The 23447-nt window shown below is 44.9% G+C and overlaps 1 protein-coding gene across 1 annotated transcript; it reads left to right on the top strand.

Annotated features, from left to right (window-relative positions):
• Positions 1 to 4272: 4272 nt before the first annotated feature.
• LOC132896755 (protein SOGA3-like) lies at positions 4273 to 19903 on the top strand. The gene is made up of 8 exons (XM_060937798.1): positions 4273 to 4385; positions 9249 to 9473; positions 10217 to 10375; positions 10520 to 10582; positions 13029 to 13734; positions 13963 to 14438; positions 15477 to 15550; positions 19712 to 19903. Exons 1-7 carry the CDS (start codon positions 4293 to 4295, stop codon positions 15483 to 15485), a joined length of 1731 nt encoding a protein of 576 aa, XP_060793781.1. The 5' UTR covers positions 4273 to 4292; the 3' UTR covers positions 15486 to 15550; positions 19712 to 19903.
• The last annotated feature ends 3544 nt before the right edge of the window (positions 19904 to 23447 follow it).

Genomic DNA, 23447 nt, shown 5'->3' with positions numbered 1-23447 from the left:
TAAGTTAGAGTAAGTTAGCGCGGATCGCGGCGAATTTCTGCTCGGCGATTTTCGTGACCCCTCGGCGTGTGACGTCATTCAAGGCAAACAAATCGCTTGAGTTGAGTCCACTTCAGTTTATTTGCATTGCCGTTCGGCTTGAGTGCAGACATGCGTTCGGGAACTTCCAAAGAAAAACCATGCCTTATTGTTGTGCAGTGAACTGTAACAACGGGACCGGTTCAGGAAGAAGTTTTTACCTTTTTCCGAGAGAGGAGAAGAGGCGGAGAGAGTGGATTGTGCGCGTGAAGTGAGAGGGTTGGCAGCCGGGTAAATACACCACTCTGTGCTCCGATCACTTTTTGAAGAATCCCCATCTGGAGAGTTTAGGTGTCAGTGTCAGACAGAGAAGCTCAAACCTGACGCTGTTCTGACAAAATTCGAACACGAAATCAAGCAGTCAAAGAAGACACGGACCAGCAATGCTCAAGCAAAAAGGAGAAGATTGGAGGTAAACATTTTTACCTTTGCTTGCAATTGACAAGTCAAGAATCCTGAGGTATCCTGTACAATCATTGTGGAAATGAGACAAAGGGATATTTCCTCGCTTAGAGTCGGCTATAAATAGTATAATGCTTGTATTACTGTTAGCAATATAAATGAATCCACGTTATATTATAGGGATTATGTGTGTGCCCATGTGGTTTATCCCATCCATCCATCCATTATCTGTAGCTGCTTATCCTGCCCAACAGGGTCGCAGGCAAGCTGGAGCCTATCCCAGCTGACTATGGGACAATTTAGAGCCACCAGTTAACCTAACTTGCATGCCTTTGGACTGTGGGGGAAACTGGAGCACCCGGAGGAAACCCACACGGACACGGGGAGAACATGCAAACTCCATACAGAAAGGCCCTCGGCGGTCACGGGGCTCGAACCCGGACCTTCTTGCTGTGAGGCAACAGCACTAACCACTACGCCACTGTGCCGCCCTCCGTGTGGTTTAATTATTCTTCAAAAGGGTTTTTATTTAGTATTATGACGAAAGTAAGAATTTATCATAACTACCAGGATAAATCGTTTGGGCGCGAGTCTTGTTGAGGTCCAGGGTCACTGCAATCAGAGTCAGCCGAGTTGCTGTCCGATTCCGAGGCTGCAGGGTCAAACCAGTGAGCCACATTCACTGATTGCTTTGCAACGGCCATAGGTTCATACATATATCGTTTCACCTCTCGATATTCAATTTGGAGAGTTCCTACTTCAAAATCGCTATCGCTTTCAGACATTTTACACAACCTCTCACGACCAAAGTCCGTACACGTGTGCTCGGTTCGCAAGTAAACACAGAACTGCTCCCAGTCTGTTTGGCTTGAATGACGTCACGACGACGGTCCCCTGGCAGTGAAAGTGCGCATAACTGAGATGTAAACAAACCTTCGGAACTTGCGCAAACCAGTATATTTTAACCATTTTATTCAATTTTAGGGTGCAAATTAGACACCAGGAAGATTGAATTCGCTTTTTGGGTCGTTCTTCTAGACAATAAAGTTGATATAGATAGTTTTCGCTGACGTCACGGCATTCCGGGGAACGCCCTCCAGCTGCCATCTTGGAGGGCAAACAAAACGGACCATCGCCATTACCGGCTACATTATCTCGGACGAATTTATGAAGTTGTATAGTCAGTTTTCTAAAATAAAGATCAATGTCGGCAAAATCAAGCAAACAGAAGTATATAGATACATTAGATGACATCTCACGACAACGGTATGCAGCCAAACTGGCCTTGACTGGGGACCCCTTCGTAGGGGACCCCTACGAAGTGGACAAAGATGCATTTTCAAGTGACTATGCAGGGCTGTCAAAGCCTGAAACTGCCAAAGCCTGCTCCAAAGCCTGAAATTGACTTCATCAAACTTTAAAGGCTGTCTGATATATACAACTTTATATATTCACAGCGCGCCTTTTGGCGGATGCTGCCTGAATCGCGCAGATCCGGGGGTTTTTTTTAGGGGGGGCGTTGGAGTGTCTGATTATAATTTCAAAGTAAGTTCTGTATTAAAATTACTAAATAAGCAAATCCGTTACAGTCCATGAAACAGGAAGTATAAGGATGAGAAAAAAACAGTTTAAATCGGGAAGCTGTGCACATTTGCGCAGTCCTGCACACCGCTCGGGCTGCGCAAATGTGCGCAGCTTCCCGATTTAAACTGTTTTTTTCTTATCCTTATACTTGCTGTTTCATGGGCTGTAACGGATTTGCTTATTTAGTAATTTTAATACAGAATTTACTTTGAAATTATAATCAGACACTCCAACGCCCCCCCCTAAAAAAAAAAAACGGATCCGCGCGATTCAGGCGGCATCCGCCAGAAGGCGCGCTGTTTGCATCCCAAACACAAATCAAATCATACAGAATAGACCTAAAATGTTTTTCAAAAATGACCCTTGCGTGAGTGAAGTGACAAGTTTCAAATACAAACGTGACAAACGAGCGATATTAAGTGTACATTACAATGTAAACGTACACTCAGCGGTTCCAGTTAGGCATTCTCCAGAGATTGTTTACATGATGTTTTGGTTTCCAAAAACAAACTTAAACACAATTGATTGTTTATTTAAACAACTTGCCACTTATAAAATGATCGGAGCAGACTTTGCTGTGTTTGGAAGGCTGATAATCCTTGCGGTTGATTCTCGCAAGCCATAGATTTCTCCTTTGTATGCTGAGTTTCTTTGTTTGCTCGCCTTCGTGCTCCCGTACAGTGGGAATTCCATTAAAGCTCCGCTTGACGTCATCATCTGACCTATTACGACAGCCGTGAATACAACAGGTGTGCACCATTGCTAGCTTTAAATAGTAGTAATGTAACTATAAATGTAAATAATATATAAATGAATGTAACTCGCGCGCTACAATGTGTGCTCAGTGACCCGTACGGTAAGCTAGCCCTCCAAGATGGCCGCCACCAGGGAATCCCCGACTCTGTGACGTCATGTGAAAACTATCTATTCTACATTGAACATTCCACCTCCGACCCTTGCCTATGACCTTTAATGATTAAAACAATCTTGAATAATCAATAAAAAATAAAGCTTATCGTGTACGTAGGTTTGAATAGTCTATTTTGGCTTTGTAATAAACCAAACGGTTATTATTAACACAGTTAGGTTTATTACAGTTTGGTTTAACTGTAATAAACGTTTACTACACTCGCTAGCTCGAAGCTAACTTTCAGAAACGGGTCACCACAGCAACCTATCAGCATAATGAGGCAAACCGGAAGTGACTGGCTAATTTAGTTATTAAAATATAGGACTCTTTAATAATGTATTATCCTGAATATCAACGTAATCTAAATGTTCTAACTATCTACATTAATGTTATTAACACGCAAGTTGTAGCGCTGTATTTACTTGTTTAATTCTCCGCTTTTGGCTACAGTTCCGGGTTGTGAACGGGGTTGCCAGGTAGGTGTTTAAAACCTCCTATACATTAAAAACGAAACAAAACCCAAGTCTATCATATATTCAACCAGTATAACCACCTTTAAAATAAAATACGTAGGTTAAGTTTGAAATTGTCACGGTGTGATAACCTACCCTAAAATTTCACTGTAATTATTTGATACTTTTAATTGAAAAGTGTGGATCTGGCAACTCTGTTTGTGAAGCTGCTGTCCGGCCCTCATGGTGCTGAAATGGATGGCTGTTGCCAGATTGGGATTTGTACCATACAAGTCGTGTAGTATATTATGACACTGTTATAATCGTTGATGTTTTCCCAGATGCACAAATGTTTTTGTAAGTTTTCAATAAAATACATAGATTTTAATGTATAGTATATAAATGTAAAAATGTACTAAATATACATCCACTGATAATAAACAGTCACTATTTTAAAAACTTGCCCAAGTGTGACCAATTAATATTAATTTGTATTAATTGTTTAAAAAGTAGTTTTCATTTTAATAAAATGAATAAAGTCCGGTATAGCTATTTGTAACACTTTGAACCCATTTAATCAGATCAAAAACAGATCTGGTAACCCTTTTCTTCAGTACTACGATGGAATAAAAGCAGATATTGATGTGTGTTGGTACTTTGCTTTCTGTTTTAATGATTGAACATTTTGTCCCTGTTTAAGACTGAGGTTATTAAAATGAGGATTTTAAAACTACCTCGAAGAAGGATAATGAGTGTAACTTGGCAACCTCCCGGTAGCGCTTCCGGTTTATGGGAGGATCCGGTATCATCTCACACACACACACACCGGCTATAGAAAACGACCTAAACACTCAAACAGCAGCAACATGCAAAGCGAACCGGCGGAACCAGAACCGGCCCGGGATGAAGGGCTGCACGAGCAGCTCCGGAGGTTACAGGATGAGAATGAAGCTCTCAGAGTGCGTTTCCTTCTCTCTCTCTCTCTCTCTCTCTCTCTCTCTCTGACACACACACGCACATTTGTTGTATATGTCAGTGGTGGAGGGGCAAAAGTCCATAAGGGGTGGCACCACATAATCATGTCATGATTGATTTGTGCAAAAAAAAAAAAAAAGACTGAGATAAAAACAGGATGTCTGAAAAGTCAGGAAGAAATGGGAGTTAAACTATTCGTGATTTTGTATTTATTTATTTATTTTTTTTACTTCTCAGACTTGTAGTAATCGAGCCCGACTCGCGCCCTAATTTTAAGGACTCGTGACTTGACTTGGACTTGAGCACTGATGACTCGGACTTGGACTCGGACTCGTGCATTAACTGCATTCGGACTCGTAAATTGGAGACGAGGACTCGAATCTTTTCTTTATTTTTTGTAACATGCCATCATAATTTGGCATAAGATATTCATATCTACATTAATTTTTGTACTAATTTTGTGCAAGAGTGTCACACCTGCGTGCCTTGGCGCGTGCATCAGATAGACTCTCTCGCGCGCTCCGGACAGCGCACGCCAAGCGGACTCTCTCGCGCGCCCTAAGCCTCGGTCACAACCGGCCATACGGTACGCGCTCCTATGGCCGGTCTATGTGCAAAAAACAAAAGAAACGCACGGAGGGCGCGCGTGAAACGCATGGAGGGCGCGCGTGTGACGTGCTGATTTTCGAGCCGTAGACTGGCCGCAGAGGTTCTTTGTCATGTCAAACAAACTCTATGGGTGCTTACGTTTTTTTCAGGTTGCAAGACAAACTTAAGGCCAACATGTGTCTTTCTCCACGAACAAAAAAAAAAAAACGCAGTGAAAACAAAAACGCACTTACTTTGCGAAGTATTGAGTTGCGTTGCTGACACATCACTGAGTCTCATTTCCTTGTTTGGTTTCCTGATCCCTGATTTCCTGTTTCTCGTCTTTGATTCTGCCGAGTCTACGATAGCCTGTTTGTGCCTCACTCGACCTATTGCCTGTTTCACTGTTTTACGATTTTGCCTGCTGTTCTGGATTGTTTACCGTCTTCACTTGTATTAATAAACGCACCTTCTGCACTTCCATCCATCTCCCAGCCATCTCTGACAGAATACTTCACACTGCCTGATAAAGAGAAGCACATTCACCTGTTCATACGGCATGTTCAGGAACAAACTAATGTTAATGGAGCTAAAACAGCCACCGTCAAATGGTGCAGTTGGAGTCTTGTTCTCGGACTCGACTCAGATCAATAGTGGACTCGACTCGAATTTTTTTTAAATGACTTGGACTTGACTTGGACTTGAGCAGTGGGGACTTGAGACTGGACTCAGATTCGAGGTTTAGTGACTCGATTACAACACTGTTACTTCGATACCTTTACACTTTATTATGCCTATACTTATTTATATATTTTTATTATATTTATTTTTTCTTTACAGGTGAAAAATGGCATGAACATTGGATGAAAGGGTAGTGATAGTGCTTCTTGGTACTCTCATTGGTTCCTGACTTTTCTGACAGCTGTATATTTAAATTATAATTAAAACTAAAATTGTGTGACATAAGAATTTGCCCACACCCTGTACATGATTATAAAGTCATTTATAATCAATTATATGAATATCTTAACAACAATCATTCATTGAAAAACTGTCAGTCGGGGTTTCGATCACTCCATAGTACTTTAACAGCTCTTCTTGAAGCAACTAATAGTTGTGCAGTTAATATTGACAAAGGCCTTCTTAATGGTGTGATTTTTTATCTACCTTAAGAAGGCCTTTGACACTATAGACCACGAAATTATCATCACAAAACTAAGGTACTATGGGGTGAATAATGATAGCTTAAATTGGTTCAGGTCATACCTAAGTGAAAGGAAACAGAGATGTTTTGTCAATGGACACATGTCTGACAACTGTACATTGACATGTGGTGTACCACAGGGGTCAATAATTGGCCCTCTCTTGTTCCTTTTGTATATCAATGATCTCCCACACTGCTTAGAAAATTCCACCCCCAGGATGTATGCCGATGATACGACCATTTTTCAGCCCCAAACCTTGATGACCTTGAAAAACAAATTAACGTCGAACTGACCAGTTTGAGTCAATGGCTCAAGGCAAATAAATTGAGTTTGAATGTCACAAAAACAGAATTTATGATAATGGGCTCAAGGCAACAGTTAAAAGTGAGAACTAATGGTCATATAATAAATGTGAATATTGAAGGGAAAGGGATCTCGTGCATAGATTATACCATAGGTGGCCAACCCGCGGCTCGCGAGCCGCATGCGGCTCTTTGCCTGGTGTCATGCGGCTCTCACCTTCACGTCCAAGTTGGTGTTCGTTTGTGGTTTTATGTGCGTTTTCGCTTCACTGCAGTTAATTACGGTTATTTTATTAAAGGTGCTTCGCTTGGTTTCATTACGGTATTTTCACATCATGACAAATGCGCAGGTGCGTGAGATGATATGCTAAATTCCCCTACAAGTAGCACTTCTGCTGTGTGTGTGTATATGTGTGTACATTTGAGTATGTGAATGTGTGCTGATGTGAATTCAGATACACTACAGGCCAAAAGTTTGAACATACCTTCTCATTGAAGTAGCGGGTGACCGTTTGTGATGCTAAGTGCGTGTGTGAGTATTGTACTATCCCTGCTGCTGAGGCTTGGGATACGCGCTGGGCGCGCAAGCCTGAGTAGTGGGTGAGTGCTCATTCAGTTTTGATGCCTTGAGTGAGAGTAGAGTATACTGTAAGTGTAAATAGTCATGAGAACACAGAACACATTGAATGAGAAGGTGTGTCCAAACTTTTGTCATGTAGTGTATATACATTATGTATTTGTTCATTTGTTTTCCAGTTATCAATTTGTGTGTGCGTGTGTGTTCTTCTTTCAAAAATTTGAGCATTGTATTATATTTTATCTATATTTGCACTTGCACTGATCACTGTTCCCAGTGCCTATGGAGCTTGTACTGTTTGAGGAAATTAAATTAGCACTTTGTAATTTCCATTTTCCGACTGACTGTATTTATTTGAATACTTATTTATTTGAATGCAGGTCTTGTGCAGGTCATGCAATTGAGAATTCAAGCTGAATCAAAATGGCTTTTGCATTTTCGATGTTAAACAGGTAACTCCAAAATCCACTAGAATACAGGAAATTGCATCTAAGAAATCCAAAATTTTTCGGGGGAGGCCCCCCGGAACCCCCCCAATGGGGGGAATCCCCACATGTAAACAATGTCTGCCTTTGTGCCCCACCTACAATTTTCTTCACCAGTCGCCACTGTTGAAAATGACTGGCCTGTGGTCTTGGTACTGCAGTAAATGTATCATCATGTTGGTGTGGGGCATTGGTTAAGTTGGAGTGTGACATTAATGTGGCTGTGTGTGTGTGTGTGTGTCCGCGCGCGCAGAAGGAAGGGTAATATTTGTGTGCCCATGTTCATGTGCCGATGTGGCTCTTTACCGTAACACAGTAAGAATTGTGGCTCTTGGGCTCCGACTGGTTGGCCACCCCTGGATTATACAAAATCATTAGGTGTTTATATAGATAAAAATTTAAATTGGGATAAAAATATCACAGAGTTATGTAAAAAAAAATTTCCTCAGGCATTGGCGCACTTAAACGTGTGAGACCATATATCTCACTTAGCACTGCAGTAGATATCTACAAGGCATTAATCGAGCCACATTTTGATTACTGCAGTCCAGTTTGGCATAATATTAGTAACAAGCTAAATGAAAAATTACAGAAATTGCAAAATCGAGCAGCCAGAGTTATAACAAAGTCAGATTATGACACTAGGTCAGCTACCCTTAGACACCTCTTGCAGTGGGATGACATCTTCACTAGAAGAGAAAAGCATCTAGGGGTGGCGATGTTTAAAACGCTGCATGGTCTCTTTCCCACGTACCTAAGAGATATACCTGTGACTCAAAATATAATTTTAGAAATAATGAAAATAAGTTAACACTTCCACTTCCAAAAACAAACTATGGGAAACATAGTTTTAGTTATTATGGAGCAAAGATATGGAATAATTTGCCTAGCAAAATGCGAAGTGCTAACTCGCTTTCTATTTTTAAGCAAAGTCTTGATAAATATTTTCCGACAACGGGCTCACACACGGCAATCATGGAAACCAGTGTCATGTAAACTTTTGTTTTTGTTTGTATGTACCACTGATGATTTTACCGTGTTTTAAATAAAGTGTATGTATGTATGTATGCTCACGTCATAATATATGACATGTGGGTTTTCGTTTCCAAGTGAAGCAAGGAAATAGTTTTCTATTTTATTTTTGTTTTTTCTTGACACATGCTAAAATAAGAATGGAATAATTTTTTTTCATCAACTTATTTAATTTTTTTAAATTGTTTCATCAAACAATGTCAAGTAAAAAAATCATGAATCCAAATATGAAAAAAACAAATCAAAACCTCCACTGCAGTACATTTTTTGCATGAGTCAACAACAGACCATTGATGGCCAGGAGACTGGAGATCAAAATTGGCTGTGGGAGGGACTTACTCTCTCCCCTGTTAATCACAGTGACACTAGCCAATTGTGTGCATCTGTGAGTTCATATATGTGGAAGAGGGTGGAAAGAGCTTTCCTCTGAGTGTGTTATGACACCCTGTGATGCAGTTGTAGAAGATGTGATTGCCTAGCTTCACATGTCTCAGAGGGACCATGTGTTAGCCTTCACACTCTTTGACTCATAGCTGTTGTGTGATAGGAGAGAGGTGACTGATGGGTGGCAACTGGAATTGGGGAGGAATTGCAACAGTGGTTTATTTCCTTACAGCTTTTTCAAAAATCCAATCACATTCTGTGTGTTTGTGTGCAGAGTGAGATTCAGGAGATGCGTCTGGAGATGGAGGAGATGCATGATGCGTTTTACGAGGAAGACACCTGCCGGCTACATGAGCTGCGACGAGAGCTTGAGCGAGCTAATAAAAACTGCAGGATCCTGCAGTACCGTGTGCGCAAAGCTGAGCGCAAACCCCTACGATATGCATCAGGTGGAGAGATCGATGAGGAACTCCTGAGGAACCTGGAGCAAGACCTGAAGGTGAGCTGAATCAAGTATTCAAATTTACAAACCATAGTAGATTCTAGTGGCACATTCTATTGCATCATCACGGTATTACCATACCTTCACACTAGCATGTGACAAGCCACTCGTGACACCTGTAATTGTGGGTGTGTGGCGATTGCTACTATTGCTGCTTGTGGGTTTGAGAAACCGTAGTAGTTATATATTAAAGCTAACTAGTTGAAGACAAATTAAATAACGCACTAATCAGCGTGAGAATCGTTTGTGTGATTTATGTGTTGTGTGATCAGCTTGGTACTAGCTTTGTTCTCAGATTAGAATAAAAAAGCGAGTTAACTGTAGTAGCTATGTACATTCACCATCAATGATCTCTGCTACTTCCTTCCAAGCTTTATTTTTCTTCTTAATGTCTCTGTACATATTTAATGATCAGGATAAGCGGATAAGGATAAATTTATATTAAAGATAAGATGAAAACATGATTAAGTTTTTCTTCCACTTTTGTAGATAGGAACTAATTGCAGGTAGTTGTGAAGTGAGTGGGGACCTAAAGAAACGTCGGACCACACACTCCACAGAATTTAGAACATCTCAGTTATAATGTGGCTATTGCTGAGATCACAGCCCTAGTACTACTGCTTTATTGCTGCTCGTGTGAATATGATTAGTCGTGCACTACAGTGAAACCAATAAAACCTTCAGTTAGTAACACACACACACACGTGCAGTAAGCCTTGTGAGTGCGTGGATTGTATCAGGTGGCGAAGGACGTGTCAGTGAGGCTTCACAATGAGCTGAAGAACGTGGAGGAGAAACGCACAAAGACGGAGGAAGAGAATGAGAGACTCAGAGAGAAACTCATCGAGCTGGAGGTCAACAAAGAGACACTGCAGAATGAGCTGGAGAGGGCCAGAGAGGTACACACACACACACACACACACACACACACACACACACACACACACAGTTATCACTTGAGGATATCAGCATGTTCGACAGAACATTTTATCTTTATACTTGTAATGTATGCTCACTGCTTTAATATTTGTGTGTGGTGTCAGAAGAAGAGAGGCAGTAAAGATGTTCAGAGGAGTGAGCGGAAGAACACTCAGACCCTCAGTGAAGTGAGTACACAATGTTGATTCATTAAAGAGTTTATAATACATAGGGCCAAATTACTCAATTCTGATTGGCCAACACGGGGCCATATTCTGAAATGCTATTGGCTAGTTCGTTGCTTGATTATGGTTACAAAAATTAGCAAATTGTGTCAACAAAATGGCTGACTCTGCTGACTCAGTAATGCTGTGTTTCGCTAGCCTGGCAAGCCAGACTAAATGTGAATATTTAGTCTGGCCTCGATCCGTAGACATTTCTGAAGGGGGTGGGAGGAACAAACCGCTGTCTTTCAAACTGTCTCTGTGCGTATAGGCCAACGCTCTGACCAATCAGCGCAACAGTGACTGTGACGTAGTCAGAGCGACAGAAAGCAGTGGGGGAGACCTTGAAATAAATAATTTTTCAAAATGCGTATTTAATTAATAAACAGGTTCTAGATATTAAGAAGTTTGGAGATAATGACCACAAGTTTAGAGTCTGTACCACATACACTCATTTTTTTTTTCCAAGTGTTTTTCAAGGGTTTGCTTAAACTGTTTTTGAGAGTTTTTATTTAGTGGTGTTTGGTGAAATAATTTCCCTTAAATTTAAAATAACGGGAAAATAAGAAACAATCAAAAAGTAATGTTTCAAAGCTGTTTATTAATTCTTCGTCCTGCACAAACTAGCCCCATCCTTTTGGCTACGAGCGGAGCCAGCTGGTAGATCAGACTTTTGCCATAGCCGGTCGGCAAAACAGCAAAAACGTCCTTCTTGAAAAGGAATGAGCGGAGAGCCTCTTCCTGCTCATGTTTCAACAAAAACTCCAAGTCTAATTCTTCTAAAACTGATTCCAAAGCGGAGTCAAACGCGCGCTGTTCACTAGCGGTAGCCATCTTTCCTGTTGTGCTTTCTCCAGCGTCGCGCAGCCTTATCGTCACTCCTGCAAAAGCCCGCCCAAAGAATCCAAACAAAAACCTTGTGTTGTGATTGGCGGGCACGATTTGATGCCCGGGTGTTTTTGTTTATATGGTGCGAGGCTAGACCCACTCGCTAGGCAAAAATATTTTTGGCCGCTAGGCGGGTGGGTCTAGTTTACTAGGCTAGTGTTTCGCTATATTTGATGAAGAAATGATAAACCAATTGAAAGCTGCAAGTGAAAATGAAAATACCAAAAAAAGTATGAATTTTTGGCTTTCCATGTTTAAGAAATGGGCCGCAGAAAGACAAATAAACGACTCTCTAGTGGCAGATGAATGCTGTGAGTTAGACAAGGTGCTATCGCAGTTTTATGCAGAAGTGAGGAAAGAAAATGGGGAAAACTACGAACCAGACTCTCTTAAAGTAATGCAGGCTTTTGTAAAGAAGTTCCAATAAAATTTTGTAAACCACTTTCAAAATCCTCGTGTCGTGTCGCCGTGTCATGATGAAAGATGCTTTAGAAACTGATTCAAACGTGCAAGATAGTCTTGAGCTCTGATTGGTTCAGAAAACGTGAATGACAAATGTGGTGAACTTGAATGGCTTCCGAAGTATGAATTTGGCCCGATATATGATAAACAAGTAATCGTATGGGTCCTCGTAAAATTAAGGATCAATTTCACTCGTGATTTCAAAGTTTTGAAATTGCCCTCGTCGTTTCGCAGCTCGGGCAATTTTCAAAACTTCGAAATCACTTGTGAAATTAATCCTTAATTTTATTCGGCCCCATATGATTACCTATACAAAACAATCGAAGAACTGTGACCGATATCAACAACTTCCACCTGTAAATGACCATAACTTGCTTAATTTTTGTCCTATTTTTTGTCCATTCGCTGGCAGTACTTGGACACACAGTTTTCTAATGTTAGCAAAACCAATGTGCTAGTCTTTTGATTACAATGAAACTTGGCATTAATCAAGAAAGATACTTAAGCTATCACTTCTATATGTTTAGAAAATACAACCTACTCACCATTGATGGTAGCAGAAGTCGGAAGATGAGGGTCTACTTCATAAAAATTTTTTTTCACTTCCCGTTGTCACATCGCGAAAATTCGAGAACCACGAGGTTACTGACTGACTACGTCATCAGTATTTGTGTACTGGGGAAATCCGCACGGGAATCAATAACGTAGAAAGCAAAGACCAAAACAATTTTCAAAACTTCGAAACCACTCGTGAAATTAATCCTTAATTTTACTTGGCCCCATACGATTACCTATACAAAGCAGGATTTTTTTTTTTCAAACATCACCACAAGTTTTACATGTAACTTTACAGAATACAGTCACTTTTAAAATGTATATTCATTAAAAACATATTTATGTCGTTTTGACCAGAACAAAACAAGGATTCTTCCTGTTTTTTTTTAACCACTGTACTTTAAATACAAGTTATAGGAATGAAATAAATATTGTATTAAATAAATAAATAAACATATAAATTATTATTATTATTATTATTATTATTCAATATCTTTGTTGTCAGGAAGACAGCGAGGATCTGAAGTGCCAGCTGTCCTTCATTAATGAGGAAATGACACTCATGAGGAAGAAGATGGCAAAGCTCGACAAGGAGAAGGATGATGCAGAGCAGGAGCTGCAGAAGTATCGCTCCTTTTACGGTGACTTCGACACCTTACAGTTTAAAGGTGAAGCTGTGGGCCCGCCCACCGCCCGTCAGTCAGAGCTGAGGCTCCGCCTCCGATTGGTAGAGGAGGAGGCCAACATCCTGGGGCGCAAGATCATCGAGCTGGAGTTGGAGAACCGAGCTCTCAGGGCGGAGCTCGAAAACATGAGACGAGGAGAAGAACTGTCTCCAGGAGCAACAGAGGGCGTGGCTGATGTGAATCAAGGGATGGAGCTTTCTGAACTGAGGCAGCAGCTGCAGCTAGTAGAAGACGAGGCAGAATTTTTGCGGCGAAATTTGGCAGAAGTGGAGGAGCAGAACGTGAAAGTGAAGAGCGAGTTAAAGAAGATGCGGTTTAAAGAGGCATCAAGGTATGCGGCTGAAGGTGGAGCTTTATCATCAGAGGGCGGGGCTACGGCTATGGAGATGTTGAAGGAGGAGCTGAAAGCAGCAAGGCTGCAGGTGAATGAGCTGAGCGGGAAAGTGATGCAGCTGCAGTATGAGAAGAGAGTGATGCTTAATAAACAGGATGGAGGAAGAGACGAAAGAGGAGAAGAAGGAGGAGGTGGAAGACAAGTAAGAGGAGAACGACGAGCAATAGGAAATAAAGAAGGAGCAGGAAAAGAAAGCAGAGGAAGAACAGAAGAAGAGGAAGGAGGAGAAAAAAAAGGAGAAGAAGGAGGACATTTGGAAGAAAGAACTAGAACAGAAGACTCAGTAAAAGAAAGAGAAAAAGGAGGAAGAATAGGAGAACAGGAAGGAGCAGGAAGTGAGGAAGAGAAAGGAGGAAGAGGAGATGAAAAAGGAGGAAGAGAAGGAGAAAGCGATGACTCCTCCTCTTCAGCACTCCTCCCTCTCCATCAGAAGCGTGAAGGCCCCATCGGAGGTGAAAGTGACTCAGAGGACATGCTGCACTCCTCTATCTCTCCTCATCCCCTCATCCGTCGCACTACTCCTCCGCTCCTCCCTCGCTCACCTCGTGAGCGCCAACGCGTGACGGAGATTCGAGCCGAGGCAGAGCGTCTGACGCACACCATCGAGCTCCTCATCGCTCACACGCAGGAGTTTGTGGCTGACGGAGAGCAGGCTGGAGGAGAGGATGGGGATGGAGCTGATGATGAAGACGTGAGGACGCGTGAACGGCAGCTGCTGCATCGCATTGGCACGCAGATGAACGAGTTCAGAAATGAGCTGCAGGGGTTTATGGGATTTATAGAGAGACTGGACGGGTCCAAACGGGAGGAAACACATCCGGAAGAGCGGCTGTCTGTAAGTGTGTGTGTGTGTGTGTGTGTGTGTGTGTGTTAGTGATGTGTGTTTTTGATGCACACCCATTGGTCAAAGGTTTTAAAAAATGTAAAGTCAGCGCTTGTGAGTGTGTGTATGATATTGCAGAAACATATTTTTTATATTTCATGTTTAAATTTTTAAAGGAGCAGTTGGGAATTTTTAGAGCCCTCTGCTGCCTGTGAAGGGAATTACAATTGAAATGGAAATATTGACATGCCTCCACCCTTTCGCACATGTGACTCCACCTCCTTTGCTAAACTACATTTCCTCATGAGTTGCCTTTTAAGCTCAATGGTACGGCTGAGCAGCTCTGTTCTGGCTGGGGGCGGAGCTAATTTGTAGGCTGGAAAAATAAATAATTAAAAATAAAAAAAACAGATTGTTAGTTTTTTCTTTTTTATCAGACATCTAATTTTTTAGGTTTGTTTACCTGACATGTTTCGACGTACGACTGTCGTCTTCCTCAGAGTGTCACCGGATGTTATTAGTGACGCATCTTTTATCAGCTGATGTTTCCGAAGGCGTGGCCTTCCTGTCTGGATTGACAAGTCGGTCACGCCTTCTACTGTCAGTTCGTCCCCTGCAAGATGGCACTCCAGGTATGGGAGAGCATGTATGCTCCCTCATCTCGGTTGATGGTCCTCGGACTTCGCTTACGGATCTCTATGGCCTCCCTGATCCAGTGCTGATGTTTATTATCTTCTGTGCGGATGACTCTGGCATTCCCCCAGTCCATAATATGATTTTCCCTTTTGCAGTGATCTGTTATGGCTGACTTATAATTTTCCTGTTGTGCCTTTTCTTTTATTGTTCTGGTTTGTCTTGTAGCTGTCTCCTTTTCGCACTCTTTCTTATGTTAATTTTTTCTTGTGTTGAAACTCCTTCCTGTCTCCCCAATGTAAGTTTTATTGCATAATTGGCATGGAATCTCATATATGGTGTTGCATCTGTTGTCCAGATGTATTCTGTCTTTGGGATGAACCAGGATCTGACGGAGTGTTGTGTGTGGTTTGACAGGTGTGTTAATGTTGTTGTGGCAGCGGGGGCGTGGTCAAGTGCCGGTCTGTGACAGGAGGGCGGAGCCAGGGAAGGTGAGTGGCAGAATCGCTACACCTGACAGTAGTTAACCTGTGTTTTGTGTGTTTTCCCAGTAACCGCTCCCTATTTAAGGAGGCAGAGGGAGAGCAGAGGGAGCGCAACCCGGGACCAGAAGCAGAGTGTGTGTGTGTGTGTGTGTGTGTGTGTGTGTGTGTGTATGTGGGCTTACGCCGCATTTAAACTGAAAAGTTGTTTAATGAATAGCCTTCTCTGCCTCTAAGCGTTGTCCTGCCATCCTCTGTGCTCCACCCACACTTTGCAAGCGCTACAGTGGTGCTGAAACCCGGGAAAAAGGTGGCGCACCAACTTTGCAGCCCCATGGAATCCTCCCCGTTCGCGGACTTGGTCCACGCCCTCGCCACGGCTCAGCAGAGCCAGCACCAGGCACTCGTCACGCTCCGAAAGGAGCAGAAGCGACGCTTTGAAGCCCTGGTGCTGGCCCAGCAGGAAGATCGAGAGGCGTTCCGGCATCTCCTCGCGTCGGCGGGGTCCGCCAGCGCCCCGGCCGCAGGCCCGTCTCCCCTCACCATGACCAAGATGGGCCCGCAGGACGACCCCGAGGCGTTTATCACCTTGTTCGAGCAGGTCGCCGAAGCCTCGGGGTGGCTGATGGAGCAGCGCGCGGCGTGCCTCCTCCCCCTCCTGACGAGAGAGGTGCAGCTGGCCGCACTACAGCTCCCCGCCGACCGCCGGCTGGCCTACGCCGACCTTCGCTGGGCCGTCCTCCAGCGCATGGGGCGCACGCCTGAACAACAGCGCCAGCGCTTCCGCGCGCTGCGGATGGAGGAAGTCGGCCGGCCATTCGCGTTCGGCCAGCAGCTCCGGGACGCCTGCTGGCGGTGGCTGAGGGTCGACGATCGCAACGCCGAGGGAATCATCGATCAGGTGGTGCTGGAGCAATTCATCGCCCGCTTACCAGCCGGAACCGCAGAGTGGGTCCAGTGCCACCGCCCGGCGTCGCTGGATCAGGCCGTAGGACTGGCGGAGGATCATTTGGCGGCTGTTCCGGCAGCAGGACGGCCGACGACGCCGTCTCTTCTCTCCTCTTCTCTCTCTCTTTCTCCCCCCCCTTCTGTGTCCCGTCCTCGCCCCATTCCCCCACCACGGAGGCGGGGGCCGGCTCCACGCCAGCCGGCCCGCCGCACCCGTGGTGCCCTCCCGTTTCTCCCTTCTGTGTCTGTCTCTCCCCCCCCTCAGGTGAGTGAGCCCCAGAACACAGCTGCAGAGGGAAGGCCCGGGCCGGTTTGCTGGCGCTGCGGGGAACCGGGCCACCTGCAGCAACAGTGCGCAGCTATGGAGGTGGGGGCGGTGGTGCGGATCCCCGACGCGCCAGAAGCTGCCCTTGATCGGGCCGGAGCATATCGCATACCGGTGAGTGTACAAGGGGCTACATATCAGGCGTTGGTGGATTCGGGTTGCAATCAGACCTCGATCCGCCAAAGCCTGGTGCAAGACGAGGCATTGGGGGGAGCACAGGGGGTGAAGGTGTTGTGTGTGCACGGGGATGTTCACAGATACCCGTTGGTGTCGGTCCACATATATTTCAGAGGGGAAAAATCTATAGTGAAGGAGGCGGTTAATCCTCGCCTTACCCACTCTTTAATTTTGGGGACTGATTGGCCGGGATTTCAGGGTTTAATGGCACGCCTAGTAAAGAGTGGGTCCTGCCGGTTGACAGGGGGAGGTCCCGGTGTCGCTTTGGCTGGAGCTGCGGTCGCAGAGCCGTCTACGTCACCTCCGCGACAGAGTGAGGAGCTGCCGGCTCCTCCTCTTTCTATTGGGGAATCCCTCGCGGATTTCCCACTAGAACAATCACGAGACGAGACTCGGCGACACGCGTTTGACCAAGTGAGAGTAATCGATGGTCAAACGCTCCAGCCGAACGCCACCCCGTCCTTCCCCTATTTTTCCATTTTGAAGGATAGATTATACCGAGTGACGCAGGACAGTCAGACGAAAGAGCGAGTCACCCAGTTATTAATTCCAAAGAGCCGCCGGGAATTGGTATTCCAGGCGGCTCACTTTAATCCCATGGCTGGACACCTCGGGCAGGATAAGACACTAGCCCGGATAATGGCCCGATTCTATTGGCCGGGGATTCGCGGCGACGTCCGTAAGTGGTGTACGGCGTGCCGCGAATGCCAGTTAGTAAATCCAGCGGCCATTCCAAAAGCGCCCTTGCGCCCCCTACCATTAATCGAGACCCCGTTCGAAAGAATTGGGATGGATCTCGTCGGGCCATTAGATCGGTCAACATGAGGGTACCGCTTTATATTGGTTCTGGTGGACTATGCAACGCGATACCCGGAAGCGGTGCCTCTTCGCAATATCTCAGCACGCAGTATTGCAGAGGCCCTCTTCCACGTCATCTCCCGGGTTGGAATCCCGAAAGAGATTCTGACTGACCAAGGCACCTCGTTTATGTCACGAACACTGAGCGAACTGTATGGGCTACTGGGTATTAAGCCGATCCGCACCAGCGTTTATCACCCACAGACGGACGGTTTAGTTGAACGGTTCAATCGCACCCTCAAAAATATTATCAAAAAATTCGTAAGTGAGGACGCACGTAACTGGGATAAGTGGCTCGAACCCTTGTTATTTGCAGTGCGAGAGGTCCCCCAAGCCTCCACGGGTTTCTCCCCATTTGAATTATTATATGGGCGTAAGCCGCGCGGCATCTTAGATGTACTGCGGGAAAATTGGGAGGAGGGACCTTCACAGAGCAAAAACGAAATTCAGTACGTTATGGACCTGCGCGCAAAACTCCACACGCTCACCCACCTAACTCAGGAGAATTTGCGGCAGGCCCAGGAACGGCAAGCCCGCCTGTACAACAAGGGCATGCGCCTTAGAGAGTTCACTCCGGGAGATAAGGTACTCGTCCTGTTGCCCACGTCGAGCTCCAAATTAATCGCCAAGTGGCAAGGACCCTTTGAGGTCACACGGCGAGTCGGGGACGTCGACTATGAGGTTAGACGAACGGACAGGGAGGGGGCACTACAGATCTACCACCTCAATCTACTGAAACTCTGGAACGAGGAGGTCCCCGTGGCGTTGGTGTCGGTAGTTCCGGAGAAGGCGGAGCTGGGGCCGGAGGTTCAAAAAGGGACATTGGCATCACGTACCTCTCCGGTCCCCTGTGGAGACCACCTCTCCCCGACCCAACTCACGGAGGTCGCCCAATTGCAGGCCGAGTTTTCGGATGTGTTCTCGCCCCTGCCCGGTTGCACTAACCTCATAGAACACCACATAGAGACGCCCCCGGGGGTGGTAGTGCGTAGCCGCCCTTATAGACTATCTGAACACAAAAAAAAGGTGGTTTGGGAAGAACTTCAGGCCATGCTCGAAATGGGCATCGTCGAGGAGTCCCACAGTGACTGGAGCAGCCCGGTGGTCTTGGTTCCCAAGGCCGACGGCTCGGTCCGGTTCTGTGTGGACTATAGAAAAGTCAACGCAGTGTCTAAATTCGACGCGTACCCAATGCCTCGTATTGATGAGCTGCTTGATCGACTAGGCACGGCTCGCTTTTACTCGACACTGGATTTGACGAAGGGATATTGGCAGATCCCCTTGACTCCATTATCCCGGGAGAAAATGGCCTTTTCCACACCGTTCGGCTTACACCAGTTCGTCACACTTCCGTTTGGGCTGTTTGGGGCGCCCGCTACATTTCAGCGGCTGATGGACAGGGTCCTCCGGCCCCACGCCACCTATGCGGCCGCTTATCTAGACGATATTATCATTTATAGTAATGACTGGCAGCGGCACCTGCAACACCTGAGGGCCGTCCTTAGGTCGCCAACCCAAAGAAGTGTGCGATTGGGCGGGTGGAAGTACGGTATCTGGGCTTCCACTTGGGCAACGGGCAGGTGCGTCCCCAAATTAATAAGACAGCAGCGATTGCAGCCTGCCCGAGGCCCAAGACCAAAAAGGGGGTGAGACAGTTCCTGGGGCTGGCTGGCTACTATCGTAGGTTTATACCTAATTATTCGGACGTCATCAGCCCGCTGACTGACCTCACTAAAAAGGGGGCGCCAGATCCGGTCCAGTGGACGGAGCAGTGCCAGCGGGCTTTCTCTGAGGTAAAGGCTGCACTGTGTGGGGGGCCACTTTTACACTCCCCTGACTTCTCTCTCCCTTTTATGTTACAGACGGATGCGTCGGACAGAGGGCTGGGGGCCGTTTTGTCCCAGCAGGTGGAGGATCGCCCCATCCTATACATCAGTCGGAAGCTGTCAGTGCGTGAGGGGCGCTACAGCACGATTGAAAAGGAATGCCTGGCGATCAAGTGGGCGGTCCTCGCCCTCCGTTACTACCTGCTGGGGCGCCCTTTCACCCTCTGTTCAGACCACGTGCCCCTCCAGTGGCTCCTCCGCATGAAGGATGCCAACACGCGGATCACCCATTGGTATCTGGCACTCCAACCCTTCAACTTCAAGGTGGTCCACAGGCCGGGGGCGCAGATGGTCGTGACGGACTTCCTCTCCTGTCAAGGGGGGGGGAGTCGGCTGCAGGCCAGACGGGCGCCCGGCCTGATTCAGGCGGTGGGGGTATGTGGCAGCGGGGGCGTGGTCAAGCGCCGGTCTGTGGCAGGAGGGCGGAGCCAGGGAAGGTGAGTGGCAGAATCGCTACACCTGACGGTAGTTAACCTGTGTTTTGTGTGTTTTCCCAGTAACCGCTCCCTATTTAAGGAGGCAGAGGGAGAGCAGAGGGAGCGCAACCCGGGACCAGAAGCAGAGTGTGTGTGTGTGTGTGTGTGTGTGTGTGTGTGTGTGTGTGTGTGTGTATGTGGGCTTACGCCGCATTTAAACTGAAAAGTTGTTTAATAAATAGCCTTCTCTGCCTCTAAGCGTTGTCCTGCCGTCCTCTGTGCTCCACCCACACTTTGCAAGCGCTACAGTTGTATTTCCTCATTGCTCTTTGAATGCGTTCCGTTATTCCTCTGATGTATGGTAATGTCACTACTCCCCTGTGTTCTTGTTTGTTGGTTTGTTTTTTCTCTTTCTTCTGTGTTTTATTGTTTTTGACCTGTTCCGCCCCTTTGGATATTGCCCATTGTGGATATTGACATGCCTTCAGTGCGTGTTGTATATGTTGTTCTTCCTGTTCTTTGTCCTGTGCATCTGTAATTATTGCTGCGCGTTCATGTAATGTTCTAACTACAGATATTTTGTGCATTATGGGGTGTTCGGAAGTCCAGTTTAAATATTGGTCGGTGTGTGTGGGTTTCCTGTGTACTTTTATTTTGATGTCCCCCTCTTCTGTGTGATGTATTTTTAAGTTCAAAAATGCTATTGACTGCTCCATTTCCTCTTCATGTGTGAATTTTATATTGCCAGTATTGTCTATAGTATTGAGATGGTCGGTAAATTGTTGAGTGTATCCCCTCTTCACTTTTTCCAATATGTCGTCCACATAACGTTTCCAGAGTGTTGGTCTGTATTCCGCTGGTATTGTAGTGAGTGCTTTCTGCTCCAGGTCTTCCATGAAAAAGCCGCACATGATGGCTGATAGTGGGTCTCCCATGGCAAAACCTTCCTTTTGTCTGTAAATTGTGTTCCTGAACTGAAAGTATGTGGATGTGGCGATGAATTGAAGGAGTTGCGTAATGTCTTGTACAGTGAGGTTTGTGCGTTTCTTGAGCGTTCTATCTGTTTTTAATTTGTCTTGTACTACCTGTATGGTGGCTTCCGTGGGTGTTCTGGTGAAAAGAGATATGACATCGTGTGAAATGAAAACTTCGTCTTGTTGCATTTTTATGTTTTTTAGTTCTTCTGCCAGTTGTTTTGAGTTTTTGCAGTGTTGGTCTGTGAGTCCTAGTAATGGTTTAATTATTTTGGTGAGTGCTTTTGATAAGTTGTATGTCACTGAACCAATGCTATCTACTATGGGGCGTAATGGTGTTCCTGGTTTGTGTATTTTTGGTGTACCGTAAATCCTGGGGATGACATTGGCTGTGGGTACTAAATGATTATATGCCTGTTTATCTATTTTATTTTCATCGAGTAGCGGTTTGAGTAGTGCTTTAAGTTTCTTTTTCTTGTCTTCTGTTGGGTCTTTTCTTAATATCTCGAAGGCGTTGTCACTGAGTAATTCCATCATTTTGTGTTCATATTCATCGGTGTCCATGATAACTGCTGTTCTACCTTTATCTGCTGGGAGGATTGTGATGTCTTTATTTTTTGCTAATGTTCTCATGGCTTTGGCTTCCTGTTTGGTGATGTTGCTGGGTGGTGGTTTGGCCGTTTTCAATATACCAGCTATTGCGTTTCTTAGTGCTGCTTTTTGTGCCTGGAGTGCCATCTTGCAGGGGACGAACTGACAGTAGAAGGCGTGACCGACCTGTCAATCCAGACAGGAAGGCCACGCCTTCGGAAACATCAGCTGATAAAAGATGCGTCACCAATAACATCCGGTGACACTCTGAGGAAGATGACAGTCGTACATCGAAACATGTCAGGTAAACAAACCTAAAAAATTAGATGTCTGATAAAAAAGAAAAAACTAACAATATTCAATATAAGACATAATGAACGTAATTGAAGGAAAAAAAACAGATCCAAAAACATTACAACATGGCCGATAGTCTTGCAAAGAACATGGCCTGTATCAGCACCGGCTTTATGACTTCTAAGTGAAATAATTTATTATATGTGTTGTTTACATTATACATTAGCCTGTTTAACTCCATATGCTCCAGGGTATGTTTTAGTTAAAAAAGTTTAGGGGATATTATTCATGCAACAGTTGGGTAGAGTGCATAAAGTCAGTAAGATATTTATTTCTGACAGTCCAGAAACCTGCAGCAGAGGTCCAAGCATCACAGACAGCACAGAACTAAACCAGAACAACACGGAACTCAATATGACGGCGTATTAGGGCCATTATAGGTTTAAAAAAAACCTCGGGGGGGTAATATTCCTTGAATTTTGGGGAAAAAAAATCAGAATTTCTGAGATTAAAGTCGAAAATTTATGTGAAACGATTTAGAAATTATCTGAGATTATTAAATCATTTGCAAGACAAAAAAATGTAGAAATTCAGATTAAAACATCAGAAAGCAAATAATTATACATTTATAAACAGTTAAGACAGAACAAGGACATGGATAACAGTGTTGTAGTCGAATCACTAAACTTCAAGTCCGAGTCCAGTCTCGAGTCCCCACGGTTCAAGTCCAATTCATTAAAAAAAAATTCGAGTCGAGTCCACTATTGATCTGAGTCGAGTCCGAGAACAAGACCCCAACTGCACCATTTGACGGTGGCTGTTTTAGCTCCATTAACATTAGTTTGTTCCTGAGCATGCCGTATGAACAGGTGAATGTGCTTCTCTTTATCAGGCAGTGTGAAGTATTCTGTCAGAGATGGCTGGGAGATGGATGGAAGTGCAGAAGGTGCGTTTATTAATACAAGTGAAGACGGTAAACAATCCAGAACAGCAGGCAAAATTGTAAAACAGTGAAACGGGCAATAGGTAGAGTGAGGCACAAACAGGCTATCGTAGACTCGGCAGAATCAAAGACGAGAAACAGGAAATCAGGGATCAGGAAACCAAACAAGGAAATGAGACTCAGTGATGTGTCAGCAACGCAACTCAATACTTTGCAAAGTAAGTGCGTTTTCACAGTTTTTATATCAGTGCGCTGACTGTGCCTTAATCCTGTGCAGGTGCTAGTCGTTTATGGCGCACGTGCACTGTCCGGAGTGCGCCCAAGAGTCTGTCTGATGCACGCACCAAGGCGTGCAGGTGTAAAACTTGCACGAAATCAGTACAAAAATTAATGTAGAAATAAATATCTTGTGCCAAATTATTGCAAAAAATAAAGAAAAAATCTGAGTCCTGGTCTCCAATTTACAAGTCTGAATGCAGTTTATGCATGAGTCT

Source organism: Neoarius graeffei, chromosome 13 (genome assembly GCF_027579695.1).
Source record: "Neoarius graeffei isolate fNeoGra1 chromosome 13, fNeoGra1.pri, whole genome shotgun sequence".
Taxonomy (NCBI): Eukaryota; Metazoa; Chordata; class Actinopteri; order Siluriformes; family Ariidae; genus Neoarius; species Neoarius graeffei.
The sequence above is the reverse complement of the archived record's forward strand: the minus strand, read 5'-3'. Positions and strand labels throughout refer to the sequence as shown.

Bases quoted from the DNA above. Each gene is read 5' to 3' on its own strand.
- LOC132896755 (XM_060937798.1), top strand. From the start codon at position 4,293: ATGCAAAGCGAACCGGCGGAACCAGAACCGGCCCGGGATGAAGGGCTG. The intron at 4,386-9,248 runs GTGCGTTTCCTT...GTTTGTGTGCAG, and splicing joins ATGAGAATGAAGCTCTCAGA to AGTGAGATTCAGGAGATGCG. The intron at 10,583-13,028 runs GTGAGTACACAA...CTTTGTTGTCAG, and splicing joins ACACTCAGACCCTCAGTGAA to GAAGACAGCGAGGATCTGAA.